The 15,198-nt window shown below is 47.2% G+C and overlaps 1 protein-coding gene across 1 annotated transcript in view; it reads right to left on the bottom strand.

Annotated features, from left to right (window-relative positions):
- Ust (uronyl 2-sulfotransferase) overlaps window positions 1-5,871 on the bottom strand; it is a 284,504-nt gene extending 278,633 nt beyond the window's left edge. The window contains exon 1 of the mRNA XM_028861084.2: window positions 5,017-5,871. Within this exon, the coding sequence (XP_028716917.1) occupies window positions 5,017-5,275 (259 nt within the window). The 5' untranslated portion in view covers window positions 5,276-5,871. The remainder of the gene's footprint in view (window positions 1-5,016) is intronic.
- Between the last annotated feature and the right edge of the window lie 9,327 nt (window positions 5,872-15,198).

Consider the following 15,198-nt stretch of genomic DNA (forward strand, 5'->3'; position numbering starts at 1 on the left):
AGGAGGGGGGGCTTCGTTTTGTTTTCTATAGCAAATCAAAGTTTGAATGCAGAAACAAGGTGAGGGCAGGGGACGAGCTGGGAGCAGTGGCCCATGCCTTTAATCCCAGCATTCCAGAGGCCGAGGCAGGTGGATCTCTGTGTTGAGGGCCAACCTGGCCTACCTAGTGAGTTCTAGGACAGCCAGAACTACAAAGTGAGGCCCCAGAAAGAATTTTAGGTTGCTAAGTTCACATAATGGTAAAAGGCATTTGCTGCACCAGGCTATGGCTGTGAGTTCAGTCCTGGGATCCATAGGAAGGCAGGACTGACTCAGTCTAGAGAGTTGTCTTCTGATCTCTATGCATGCGCTGCAGCACCTGCACACACACACACACACACACACACACACACACACACACACACTATGTAGACAGACGGATGGACAAATAGAGTGTGCATATGTATGTACATATGTATGTATGCATGTATGAAATCATATATATAATTATATACATGTAATTATACATGTATACTTAATTGTTAAAAACATTTTCCACTGGATTGGAAACCCTATGGGCTCCTACCCTTAAGTACAGCGTTAGCCATGCTTTACCCCACTGCTTCATTTTCCTCTCCCAGCTTATTTCTTCTTTTTGAATGTTGCAGCAGGAAGTTCACTTTAGAAGAATACAGTCTGCCCTTCCTCAAACTGGCTGGAAGAAGGAACCCTTTGACCCTAGCTCCTTGCTGTACCCTGTCTCCGGTCTCTTCCCTCCCCACACTCTGCTTCCTGGAGGACCCACTTTGGCCCCTGCTCCGTGTCTCTCATAATCTCGAGAAGTATAAAGCCAGGTAGGGCTGGGGCTGCTAGCTGCTCCCCCCACCCCCACCTCCCACTCCCGAAACAATGGGCTGTAAGCTGTAAAGCAAATTGCATTTATATCACTTGAAATTAAAAAAAAAAAACGAAACCATGGTTATGACCTTGAAACATCGCTATAAATCAGTTCCCTTCCCACCTCCTCATTCTCTCAAATGCCTTCAACGGCTTCTGAAAGCAATGGTTGACTACAGAACAATGGTTTTCAGGCCGCAGCCCTGGCAAGATCACCTGAGATCTCGCTTTGGTGCAGCCTGCTCGGCCCAGGCTCAGCCACATTCAGAAAGTCTGGAAGGAAATTCAGATTTCCTGAGGATTTGAATATGTAGCCAATTCCCAAGTCATGCTGATGCTACAGATCCAAGGACCCACACGGAGAACCAGGAGCCTACACACAGAACTTCTAGGAAAAGACCAGGGGGGATCTACAGTTTCCCAGTCCCTCACTTCTGGCTGTCCTGCTGTCAGAGTCCGTGGGTTTGTTTTTTGTTTTTTGGTTTTTTTTTTTTTTTTTGTTGTTGTTGTTTTTTTTTTTGTTTGTTTTTTATCAAAGGTAGTATGGGCCGCCATTAATGGGATCGTGGTTCGAATGTAAGATGTTCCCAAAGGCTCGTATATTTGAACATTTGGTCTCCCGCTGATGATGCTCTTTGGGGAGGTTGTGGAACCCTTGGACACAGGGCCTTCCCAGCTGGCAGACCCAAGCTACTAGCAGCAGGCCTTTGAGGAGGGAGAGCCAGGCCTTGCCTTGGGTTCCTCCCCACGTCATAAGCACTCGCCCTACACTCTGCCTTGACATCCCCAGAACAGACGGACGCCATGAACTGAAATAAAGTCCTCCTCCCTCAAGCGGCTTGGGTCAAGGTCATCTGTCACAGTGAGAGGAAACGTAACTAACATAAATAGAAAGGCAGAGTTCGGACAGACCCGTGGCTACGATTATTTCCCTTCTCTGCCGGCCTCACAAGAAACGGAGGAAAAGGATGAAGGGAAGGAAAGTGAAAACGTGGGTGTAAACCTGAAGATGGTTTAGCCAGTCGGTGGGCGAAATTCCCCTTCTCATCTCATCTCATCTTTGCTGTATTCACACTTTCTTCAACTTCCCATGGTGCTTTTCACCGGGCGCTGGAATCCGACAGCTTTGGAGGCAGGTCCCGCTTCCCTTTCCCTACGCTCACCCGTGAGCAGCTTTCTATTGCTGTACCAAGTACCTGAGATGAACCAACTTCGAAGTCTTATTTCGGCTCCATATTTGGGAGCCACTGATGCAGAACTGACTGATGCCCATTGCATTGGGCCTGTGGCGACCTATGGGATGTCATGGAGGGAGCACACAGCAAAGGAGACTCTTTCGCATCAGGTCTGGATACTGAAAGAGGAAGAGGCCAGTGCTCAGCAACCCCTTTGGAGAGCACACACCCCTCCCCAATGGCCTGACCTAAAACCTCCTTCATAAGGCTTCCACTCGTAATGTTTCCACTCCCTTTCGGTAGCACCACGCCAAGGATGAATGGGACATTTCACAGACCGGCCTTTGGTGGCCATCCTAGATCCAATGCCTCCATTAATTCTTAGCCTTCAATTTTCCCATACAAACCTGGGACACACAATAGAAGGTGCCAGTAGTGCCACATTGTGGATTAGCTTTCATCTGCATGTGACTGACTGGTGCAGTTAATGTTCACGTGCTTCACGAATACCTGTAACGTTTTGCTTTTTCATAATAATATCCAACACATTAAATATTACTCTACCTACCTGGTAAAATAAGTTCAGTCGTTCATGTGAGCAATAATAATCAAGTAGCTCTCACGCAGGAAATGTATAATATGCCCCAAATATTGAAATTATAGTCCGTAAAGAACATGTTTAATATAATGTGTTGATGTAGAAATACTGAACTTTGTACACATCTATATTTGAGGAGGAACCTCCAAACCTGGTTAAAAGAGAAACTGAGAGGATTTTTTTTACTAACAATATATTCTGTATGGATAAACTCTAAAATACGAGAGAGAGAGAGAGAGAGAGAGAGAGAGAGAGAGAGAGAGAACATTGGCAAGCAAGTCTGCAGATAGCTTGGCCTGATATAATCCGGGGTATGTTTGAGGCCATTCTAAAGACCACAAGCCCACTTTCCCCAGAAATGATTGTCATATCTATGTGACAGAACAACAAGGAAGAGATTTGGCAAGAGAATTCCGGTTCCATTTCACAAAGATGGCATGTCTAACCCACCACGCCCATCCGAAAATGGCCAGTTAGTGAAGATGATTCAGCCCTCCAGGTGAGCATGCATGGCCAGTTCTCTCTTCTACCACCCGACCCTCCAGATGCATCATGTCTCACCTTCTAAAATAGTGATCCCGTGAGGGCCATACCTACTGACCTTTCCTGACTATCTTCAAATACCCTTGCTCCTCACCCCCACATCGAGTTTCCTCCTTCACATAAAGGGTAAGAGAACCACAAAACTGTTCAGGGTTGATGAAAATTGTTATCTAGTCCCTAATTACAACCATGAAGAGCCAAAGCTATACATTCTGAGCACAAAGCCAAGCTCTCCTGGGAAGAGTGGACACAGAGGCTTCCCAATCTTATACAACACATTTTTGCTCTATACCCTAGACCTTGCACTTAACTTGAAAGGAACTTATTGGGGGGCGGTGCACTACGAGACTCTCTGGGGGAAATTTCCTGAGCTTCCACGCTTCTCCATCCTAGTGGACACTGATGTTCCTGACAGTGAAGACAAAGTTACCAGGAGCAGGAGCAGGTGTCTGAGAGCTGGGAAGGAAGGCCCAGGATTCCAAAATGCAGGATTACAAGGAATGAAGGTTACCCTGACCAATAATAAAAAGGGCCTATTAACCCGAAACCATGAAGCCAGATGCTAAGAATTGTGCTTTGGAAATCTGACCAGGGCAATATTTTCTTTACTCTTCCATTGCGGTTCTTGCAAAAATCACAGTGCCCCCAACACTTCTACTGAAATGAAACTTTTAACTTTAAAAAATCTGAATACTATTTTATCAGTTTACTCCACTCCCAAACGCCCTAAAGGCGTTTGTTGGTGTGGTTTTGAGGTTTTCTTGTTTTTCCTTCCAAACGGCCTACTGTCTAGACCTGTTGCTTCCGCGAGTTAAAGACCTTAGAGGTAAATGTAGAAGTCTCCAGTTTGGCAGGTCATTCTGCTTCCAGCATTTTGACCGAGTCTCCACCTGAATCGATTCTGGGCCTGCAGATGACCACTCTTTGCGGTTCTTCTGCTCATGTTTACCATCTCAGAGGCAACCTCCACACGACCTCTTCTGGCTACAGAAGTCAAAGGAATTTGCATCCTCGCTTGGCCAAGGCACAAGAGCCAGCCAGCATCATCCCTGGGACCTCAGTGAGTGCTGGCCAAGCCCTGGCACTCAGAAGCCCCGGATGAAAGAACAGCGAGGTCACACCTCACTGAAATCTCTGTTTTCTTGGGTTCCAACCTCTTCCTTAGCCACAAACCGAAAAAAAAAAGAAGTTCTGACTTGAGACACACACACACACAGGGCAGAAGTTCCACAGTTCACCGGAGGCGAGGCCGCTGACGGGCACCTACCGGACAGTCCCCGTTCCTCCCATACCCTCGCTTCAGTCTGCAGGGTGAGCAGGTGCTGCCAAGGGACAAGTCAGCCCAGGGACAGAGTGGAGCCTCACCTGGGCCAACCCACAAAAGGGGGACCCACTGGATAGAATTTCCAGAAGTGACTGGAAAGCGGGGCTAAACCAACCCACACAACCAGACCAGACTGGATTGGAAGTCATTAACCATAATCACTGAGTGAACTGTTCCCGCACCACCAGGCCAGAGAATACACGCACACTCACAAACATACACTGCGCCAATTAGAGTGGTGGTGGTGGTGGTGGTGTTGGGGAGACAGGTACGTGGTGCCCCAGTCTCGGGGTACCTGCCTGGCGCCCTGGACAGCTGCGGACAGCCTTGCGCGCAGAAGGAAGCAGGCGCTCCCAGCTGCCGCTTGGAGGGATGCTCTCTGGCATCGCACCTAGGGAGCCTCGGGGACCGTGGTGGCTGTGACAGCTTTAGATGTTCTCCGCTCATCACTCTTTCCCCGGGTGCCCAACTTTGTCGGGCCGATTGCCGCCCTTGCTTACCCAGATACTGCCGCAGGTCGAGCAGGAAGCGAGGGGGTCCCCCGCTGAGCTGGTAGAAGAGAGAGCCTAGGCAGAAGACCAGCAGGGTGGCCATGCAGAAACCGTAGTCCCGGAGGGAGAAGCGTAAGAAAGGCAGCAGCGGAATCCGGCGCTTGCAGCCGCCCAGGCACGGAGGGGCGCCCCCCACAGGGACCCCATGGGGCCAGGGATCCTCGCCGCCGCTGGGATGCTGCTGCTGCTGTTGCTGCTTCTTCTTCATCGCCGGCTCCGCCGCCTCGCACAGCCCGCCCGGGCCAGGAAGAGGTCACCCATCCGCCGCCAGCCGGAGCGCCTGGCCGACCGGCTGCACATGGAGAGGGACGCGCCGAGGGCAGCCGGGTGGGGGCGGGGAGGGGCCGAAGTTGCCGGGCTCAGGGCACTCTCCTCATCTTGGTCCCCGCCGCCCTCTGCGGCCCCGAAGGGCCCGAGATGTCCCGGGCCCCGGCGTGGGGGTGGCGATCGTAGCCCGCGCCCTGTCGCACGTCCCGCTAGCAGCAGCCCCGTGCCCCAGGTCCCTCTGTGCCCCGGGCTCGCTCACGGCTCGCCAGGAGCGCCAGCGTGGACCCCCCGGGCTTTGTGTGGGTCTCGGGCGGCGTGTTTGGTCCCGACTCAGGCTCGGCTAGCTCAAGGCAGGGAGGATCGGGAGGCGGACACCACCCTCTCGCTCCACCTCCTTGACAGGGGCTTCCCTCCTCTCCTCTCCTCCCCTTTCTCCTGGGCGCAAAGCCGCCCCGCTCTCTGCCCTCCCCGGCTCTCTCCTCCTTCCCCACCCGGGGGCTCCTCGCTCGGCTTGGTGTCACGTTACGGCTTCTGCCGGGGCGGGCAGGGAAGGAGGAGGGGGCCGAGGATCAGCAACAAGGAAGAAAGTTTCTGGGTGTGTGTGATTTTTTTTTTCTTCCTCCATTCTCTACAATCTGGTCTCGGTTCCTGCGCCACCAGCGACCTCTTGGGGCCCGCTGACTTCCCTCTCGTAAACAGTCGTGTGCTGGAGGATTTGACTAGGTTTGTCTTCTCACTTTGGAAACTTGGTTCTCTTTCTATCTTTCGACCGACCCGTCTACCAAAGGCTGATAAAGGGTACTGGGATATAGGTTCAAGACCTAGCTGAGATGGTAAAAGGGCAAGCGGTAAGAGTTATAGTTAAACATGCCGGGCATGGCCAGGCGCAGCGCCTGCACGCCCTGGCTGAGAGCAGAGGGTGCTTTTCTCTTGCCCTCCACTGAACACAAGGGTACACAGCCGACTTCAGGAAGTCCTTCCAGCAGATATGAAAGGGGGAAGCTCTGTTCTCTCACATACCTGCTTCACTCCGGTCTCTCTCGCCACCGCTGGGAAGCTTCTAGAGCGGAAAGAGTCAGCGGAGCTTCTCCGACATGGATCCTCTGATGGAGCTTCTGAGAGTTGGCCGAACTGCTCTATCAGGCACACGTGATCGTTTTTTTGCTTTGTTTTAATCGCCAGATACAGAAGTGATATAGCCTGAGAGTTACATTACGTTTCCAGTGTCCTGGTTTGTTTTTCTGGTGCTGTGATAAATATCATGCCCCAAAATAACATGGAGAGAAAAGGATTTGTTTGGCTTACCAATTACAGTCCGTTACGGAGGGAAGCTGAGGCAGGGGGAACCTAGAGGCAGGAACTGAAGCAGAAACCTGCTGCTTACCTGCTCACCTTCAGCTACTTTTGTTAGGGCCACCTGCGTAGGGATGGTTCAGCCTACAGTGGTCTGGCCCTCCTCCTCCATCAATAAGCAATCAAGACAATGCTCCCAGACGTCTCCACAGGCCAATCTGTTGGAGGTAATTCCTCAATAATAGTATCCTTTTCCAAGATGTATCCAGTTGCCAACAAAACTGACGTTCAGTGGCATAAGTTGGTATGAATAAGCCAGATATATTAACCACTGCAAGGTGGCACAGGCCAGATGGGGCTGTCTTCATGGTTTGCCTGGGATTCGAAAATAGGTCATTTGGCTTAGACCACATGTTCCTGATGCCTCTCATCTCTGATCCTAAATATTCTCTCATTCGAAATATTCCAGTAATCAGGGGCTGGGGAGAGGAGAGGATCTAATAACTCCAGGACTGTCCTCCTGAAAACCTTTAAAAAGTTGTGTATCCAGAGAATGTTCCGTGGAAAGTTGAGGAATGGGAGGGACCCTGAGAACAAGAGCTCACAATAAAAGAACAGTATATATGCTGGTTAGTTTTAAATGTCAACACACCATAACCTAGAATCACTTAATAGAGCCTCAATTAAAGGAATTGCCTAGACTGGATTAGTCTATGGGTGTGTCCATGGGGAATCGTCCATTATTATTTAATATGGAGGGCCCAGCTCACTGTGAATGGCACCATTTCCTGGGCAGATGGCTCTGAACTGTATCAAAGAGCTGGCTGAGCATAAACTTTCAAGCCAGCCTGAAAACAGCATTCTCCCGTGGTTCCTGCTGCGCTTCTTTGGCTGTGAAGCGAGGTCACTCATTGGTCAGGGGTAACACTGTATGGACTAGCAAACAGGCTTGTCTTTGAGTTCCTGCCCTGAGTTCCTTCGGTGAGGAAATGAGATTTGGAATTGTAAGCCAAATAAGTCCTTTCTCCCTAAAGTTGCTTGTGGTCACGTCATTTGTCACGGCAACAGGAATAAAAACTAGACAAAGTTGGCTTACCCATGACCTCAATATGAACTTCACACTCTGGAGCGTAGGTGAAGACAGCACAAACCACAGGCTGGAGCAGTGTTTCTCAGCCTGTGGGTCGAGACCCCTTTGGGTCAACTAACCCTTTCGGGGGGGGGGGTTGCCTAAGACCATCAGAAAACAAAGATATTTATATTATGATTTGCAACAGTAGCAAAATTACAGTTATAATGTAGCGATGAAAATAATTTTGTGGTAGGGGGGCACCACAGCGTGACGGACTTGTATTAAAGGGTTGCGGCATTAGGAAGGTTGAGAACCACTGGGCTAGAGAGTTGTGAGGTGGGCAGAACCACACTCAGCTTGTACTCTCAAAGAGTCTCTCCTGTACGTGAACAGATTGTCCCTATCTTGCATTGTCCCAGCCACTTTCTAAGGTCTACTTAGGACACCAAGTAGAAAAGAGGCCCTTTGTTTGCCATAGGAACTCCCAACTAGAGTGTTAATGGTCTGCTTCACATTTACTCCCTGAATGGGAGGTTTATCGGGATTAATGTGCACACTTTAGCAATGTGACTGCCCTTTAGAGAATTCAGCCCATCAGTCATTGCTCATTAGTGTGAATTACTTTAATCAGTACAATGAGTAGCCCAGAATAGACTCCCAATTAATAATTTCTGAGTTGCTAAAGATGGGCCAGGAGATGGGAGTTGCCAAGCAATCTTCGTAATGTTTTAGAGACCTCCTCTGACAAAGTGACCCTGGAGCAGACAGAGCCTGGTCCTGTGAGCTGAACCCTGGCTGTGTGTAAGAATGTGTCTAAGACCCTCTCTGTGTTTGTGATCTCACGCTTGGTTTCTGAAGCCCGCTTTCGGCCTTCTGTGGGGAAAGGTCCACTTGCTGTGAGGAATCTGATGAGCAGGAAGGAGGCACACACACATCTGAAAAGATAAGTAGATGTAGAAATTAAGAAAAAAACAAACAAACAGTAAGGGGGGCAGCCAGTAGCTCAGTGGGAGAGCGCTGGTCTACCATGCACACAATGTCCTGAGTTCAGTTCCAGTAGGGAAGGGATAAAGCCCTGCACAGAAGACAATTGCGGAGAGCTGGGGAGGTGGCTCACTTGGGAAAGTGCCCGCCTTGCAAGCATGAGGACCTGGGTTCAATCTCCAGAACCGGCAGAATTAAAGATGGACATGGGACCGCATATTTATAATCCTGTTGCTAGGGAGGTGGATCTCTGGGGCGGGCTGGCAGCCTAGCCTAGCCTAGCCTACTTGGTGAGTTCCAGATCCGACCGACAGAGACCTTGTTTCAAAAAACAAAAACAAAACAAAGGGAAAAAAAACCAAAAATTAAAAAAGAAAGAAGCACACACAAAGGTACACAGCACTGAAGAACAGTACAAACGTTGACCTCTGGCCTCCACATGTATGTATATACACATAATCACACAGCTACACATACATATGAACCTACACACACAAGAGCCATGGCAAAGGTATGAGCAAACTATGACAAGAATAAAACAGCCCTGATTTTTTTTTTTTTAACCAACAGCCTAGCCATCCTTTAAAACCTTAAAGAAGCTGGGTGGTGGTGGTGGTGGTGCATGTCTTTAATCTCAGCACTCGGGAGGTAGAGGTAGGCGGGTCTCTGAGTTTGAGGCCAGCCTGGTCTAAAGATCAAGTTCCAGGACAGCCAGGGCTACACAGAGAAACAATAAAGGAAAGCCAGTACGAGTAACAAGAGATTCCTATATAGGGGGAAAAAAGTGGTTTGTATTTTCACCCAAGTGAAACAGACATGTGTGGATAAAACTTCATTCTTCAAAATCCCATAAATGTTTTTTAAAAAAAAAAATCAAATGTTTGCCGGGCAATGGTGACGCACGTCTTTAATCCCAGCACTTAGGAGGCAGAGGCAGGTGGGTCTCTGTGAGTTTGAGGCCAGCCTGGTCTCCAAAGTGAGTTCGAAGCCCTGTCTCGAAAAGCAAAACAAAACAAACAAAAAAAAAAATCAAATGTTTATCCTAATAAATGGTATCTTTCTCTTAATAAGCTAATGCATCTTTAGAAAGGATCTGCCCTTGTATATTTTTCAGAAAACAAACTAATTCAACAAGAATCTAGAAGACTTCTTGACTGTGTTTTATTTAAATGAAGGCTACAGAAAATCTCCAAGATAGACATGATTTAGATATTGCCAGAAAGAAATCACATTCTCAAAGAACTGTCATTAAATGCTAACATGGTTTCACCCTAGAGACACAATCCCAGCTGTTACAATGTAACAGACACAGCCTAGTTGTTACAATGTAGCGCACACACGCTCCTAGCTATTACATTGTAGTCAACACAGCCCCAGTTGTTACAATGTGACAGATACAATCCCAGTTGTTACAGTGTAGCAGCCACAATCCCAGTTGTTATGATGTAACAGTCGCAATCCAGCTGTTAGAATGTAACAGACACAAATCACAGCTGTTACAATATAACATACACAATCCCAGTTGCTACAATGCAGTGCTGTCTTCCTGTAAGATAGATCCCAGAGATTTTTTTTTTCTCCTAGAGTGAATTTTCATTAAAATTCTTGGTTTCATTTGTCTTAAAGCCTGCTCAATCCATTTGTAAATTTACTTTTAAAAGTAAAAACTGTCCGACTGGAGAGATGGCTCAGTGGTTAAGAACACTGGCTGCTCTTCCAGAGGACCCTGGTCCCAGCACCCACAAGGCAGCTCAAAACTGTCTATAAACCCCAGTTCCAGGGGATCAAACACTCTCACACAGACATCCATGTAGACAAAACATCAATGCACATAAAATAAAAATAAATAAATAAATAAATAAATAAATAAATAAATAAATAAATAAAAACTGTCATGACTCTAGATGAGGTGGAACCTGGGAGAATGGAGCCGATACATGACAGACTGATGTCTCATGCAACTGCCGACTTTATTCAGAGCCCCAGACAATTTATACTCTGAGGAGGGTTAAGAAAGGTCACATGAGTAAAGTTCTCAGGAGGCCAACCTGTATACAATCACAAAGATAAGCCACACATGTCAATCAGAAAGATATGCTTTTCTGCAGAGGAATATGAAGAATGGTTTAAACATTTAATTGAAGGACAGCGGCAAGCAGTAATGAGTAATCTGAAGTAAACTCATTCCTTTCCACTACACCTGAGAGGATCATGAAAACACATTCTAAGAACAATTCCATGTTTTGAAGAAACTGAGATCACAAGACTCTTTTCTTGTTTTCTTGGAGTGTTCTCACAAGCACTCAGAATTTTCCTCATACAATTCCATTCTTGGACTCTGTTCCAACAACAACAACAACAACAACAACAACAATAACAAAACCTTAATAACATGTCTAAGAGCTAAATTCCTTACCTTAGTTGATAAGTATTATATCACTTAATGGTGTAAATTGTCGCTGGCCCAGATTTTTAGATGTCTGGGCAACACAAAGTCTTCCACTAGTTACAGTGGGTTGTTTAGCTAGCTTTGGTGTGCTACTGTTCCCCCAAGAAGTTCTAAACTGAGTCATCCTGCTCATTTTTTTACTTCTATATCTGTCAATATAAAGTCAGTTTACTCCTTTAAATCATGTAGCACATAAATAATTACTACTGGAAAGTGACCATGACTGTGCCAAACAGAGATGTGTGTGACAAGCTGTGTTGCCTTGAAGTCTCAGGTTTTCCCAGAAGACAAAATTGAAATGACATTAATACAAGGTAGCAGACAATTAAATGCTACATTGTTTGTCATGCACTGTAATATTAAAGTCATTCAGATCTTTAGAGATGCCCAGTACTCAATTTGTTTGCAATAGAGTAATTTTTCAATTTAAAAAAATTATTATAGAAGTGCTCATTCTTTGTGAATAGAAATGATCTTTAGATATGAGAATACTTTAATTGGAGGGTAGATGTGGTGCATGTCTGTAATCTCCGCATTTGTGGGGATAGAGACAGGAGGATCAGGAATTCAAGGCAATCCTCAATAACACAGAGAGTTTGAGGCCAGCCTGAGTATCTTAATTACTCTTCGATTGCATGATAAGACACAATGACCAAGGCAGCTTCTAGAAGAAAAGAGATTGTTTGGGGCTTACAGTTTCAGAGGGTTAAAATCTATGACCATCATGGTGAGGAGCATGGCAGCAGGCAGTGGTGCTGGAGTAGTAGCTGAGAGCTTACATCATGAGTCACAATATGAGGCAGAGAACACTAACTGGGAATGACCTGGGCTTTTAAAACCTTAATGCCCAACCCCAGTGACCCAGCTCATTCAACAAGGCCACACCTCCTAATCCTTCCCAAATAGTTCCACCAACTGGGAACAAAGTATTCTCTATGAGCCTATGGGGACAACTCTCATTCAAACCATCACACTGGAACATACTGAGACTCTGTCTTAGATGAAATACCAGTGTGTGTAGTTTAGGCTGGTTTTGGCTTCCTGGGCCACAGTGTGATCCTCCTGCCTCAGTCTCCTGAGCATTTGAAACTACAGATGCACCACCTTGCCCAGCTAAATAGTGTGTCAATGAAGTCATTGGATTGGCAGTCTTTTCAGGCCAGGAGTGCTGTGACTCTGCAGTTGTGGTGGGGGTCTCCTTGCATGGCCATTACGCTGATCTTATTGCTGCACAGAGCACAGAGGAAAGAAGATATCAGGCTGCCAGGGTCAAGAAAAGCCCTGGAAGTGGGACCTCATGGGAGGTCTCCAAAGAACAGTTCTAGTAACTCCCGGAGTCATTCTCTCTCTGGATGCACCTCACATTAAGCCATTAAGCGGTGTTGATGGCCTGTCGTGAAATACACCTGGTGATTTTCATGCAGCTGGGTGCAGAAATGAATTCCAACATATTCATTTGCCACAAAGATGTTTTGGCCTCTGTCGGGTTGGTGGTTTGATTGACTCGGAAGCCTTGCCTAAATAGCGTGAAAATAAAGGAACTGGATGCATTTTAAAAACATTAATCTAAATGAGTGCTATTCCTTTCCAATGGTGGTATTTGTTTTAACCCCAAAACCCACCCCCACACCTACCCCCACCCCCGCTTAAAATACAAAACTTCCCTTTTTTTCTGAAACTGGTTGCCTGCAAACTCCACTCCCTCCTGAGGAGAGGATTAGAAGGCCAGGAATTCATCTAGCTCTTCTGCTTCCAGCCAGAAAACAGAAATCTTTCCCCACTGAGTACTATCGGGATTAGTCTTCAGTCAGATTGAGATGTAAACTGATATCCCCTATTCCCACTCAAGGTGGTTTCTTTTAGATGCAGGTGAAAGTCCCTCACCAAGGCAGGAGGGGGCGCTGTGTGGCTCACCAGCACGGCCTCACAGATGCCCTGCTGACTTCAGCCTTGAAGTCCACAGCAGGGAAACCGCATTTACTCTCGGATTGTTACTGGCGTGGCTTCTAACTTAGACCCATCTGATCAAAATCTCCTCAGCCAGCATGAAGTGCCCACCAAATCTGAATAAGCCACCTTCACCTTGAGAGTTAGGGACTTCTGGATTTGGGGGTATCTACTTGCCTAGGATGTACGGAAAGACCATCTCATGCCCTTAACGGCTTAGATTCTTTCCTGAGCCGCTTCTAACCTCTGGCCCCTTGGCACTAGAGCAATTCTTCAGGGATCCTAATGAATCGGCCATCAGTTCTAGATGCAAACAAGCCCCATTGTGGAGGGAATGCTCCTGTCTTATTTTTGGCAATCATAGTAAAAATGCCACAGATCAGGTGGCTAAAAAAACAATCATTTTTTTCCCCACCTGTGCATCATGGAAGTCCAAGATGAAGCTTTGGCAGATCCTCGTGAAGAACCATGTCCCTGGTTCTGTCCCCACACCATGGAGAAGGAAGGGACCTTGATCTTTCTCACAAGCACATGAACTCCAGTCCTGAAGGCCCCAACCCCATCACTAAATCATCTCCCAAAGGCCTCATCTTCACGTTCTATCCCATGATCACAGGCTCCCAACATATGAATTTGGGAGGGACACAAACATCCAGGCCGTAGTAGCTTACAGATTACCCCAGTGATTTTAGAATACCATGTCCAGGGCTGAGACCCAGGCTGTAATGGTGAAAACTGGCATGTATCACAAACTTAATTTTTTCTTTTTCCCTTCCTTCTACCTCAGGGTCCATAAACCAGAAGTGGTTTCCCTGTCAGGATTAAGAAAATAATGCCAGAGGGGGAAAAGAAACACCAGGAAAGGCATTCAAGGAAATTGTTCAAACAACATTAACTTCATCATGGGCCTGTGGCTTTTTGTTTCTGCAATTCCTTTAGTGTTGGCAGCTCCGTGAATGAAATGTTCCCTCACACTCTGAAGACTAATTTGATTTTTTTTTTTTCAGAGAAAGCCAGAACTATTATGTGGCAATGCTAATGGACAGAGCAGGTGAGCTGTGTGGTCAGTAGACCAAGGTTAGAACAGAGGGAAAAGATGCAAGAAAAGAGAGAGGTTGCTCTCGTGGTAGCTAACCTAGTCCCTGGAGAATGAGACTCACTCCCAAGAGAGAGACACCAATCCCTCCAAGCCAACTAGTCAGCTATTAGCGTCCCCCCCCCAACACCAGCACTATAGCAACCAAATGAAAACAGACTTGGAGGGACTAGAACACACCCAAACCACAGTAGGAAGCCACTGGAAAGTTGCTCTGCGTTGGGGTGGGAGTTGGGGGAGAAGCACACTGGAAATAGTCTCAGGCTTTCAGTTTCTGCCCCACCCCCACCCCCACCCCCCAAAGTTTCTTAAAGCTGTTGTGTGACCAGAGGACATTGAAACACCATACTTTTAGACTAGGGACACTGCTCAGCGGTCAAGCACTTACCCTAAATGTACAAGGGAAGGCTGCTTTAAGTTTTGCTTCCGTTTTTACCGTGGATATGATAAAATAACAAGAGCAGCTGGAAGGGGAAGGGGCTTGTTTTACAGCTCAGGGCAGAGAAGTCAAGGCAGCCGCAGCAAGGGTTTGAAACATCTGGGCACACTGTATCCGAACTCAGGAAGCAGACAGGGATGAATGCCTGCATGTTTGTACCAGCTCCAGGGTACCCAATCCAGGATCACATGCTGGTGGAGTGAAGCAGCCCACAATTAAGATGTCTTCTTACATCTATTAATGTAATCAAGATAATTCCCTAGAGACCCATCTCCCAGGCGATTTTAGAGTCTGTCAGGTTGACAAAACCATCACAAAGCCCTTGGTTCAGTTAACAGTACCACTACAAAGAAGAAAGCATGGGGGGTGGGGAGGTAATAAGTGAGGAGGGGCTAGAGAGATACCTCAGTGAGTAACGTTCTTGTCGTGCAAGCATGAAGACCTGAGTTCAAATCCCCAGAGCCCATGTAAAGCTGTATGTGGTAGCATCCATTTAGCACCCCAGCATTCCTACGAGGACATCCAGGGTGGACACGAGAGACTCCCCCAAAGTTCACAAGCCAGATAGCGTGGCATTCTCAGAG

This window comes from Peromyscus leucopus, chromosome 8a, assembly GCF_004664715.2.
Source record: "Peromyscus leucopus breed LL Stock chromosome 8a, UCI_PerLeu_2.1, whole genome shotgun sequence".
Lineage (NCBI taxonomy): Eukaryota > Metazoa > Chordata > Mammalia > Rodentia > Cricetidae > Peromyscus > Peromyscus leucopus.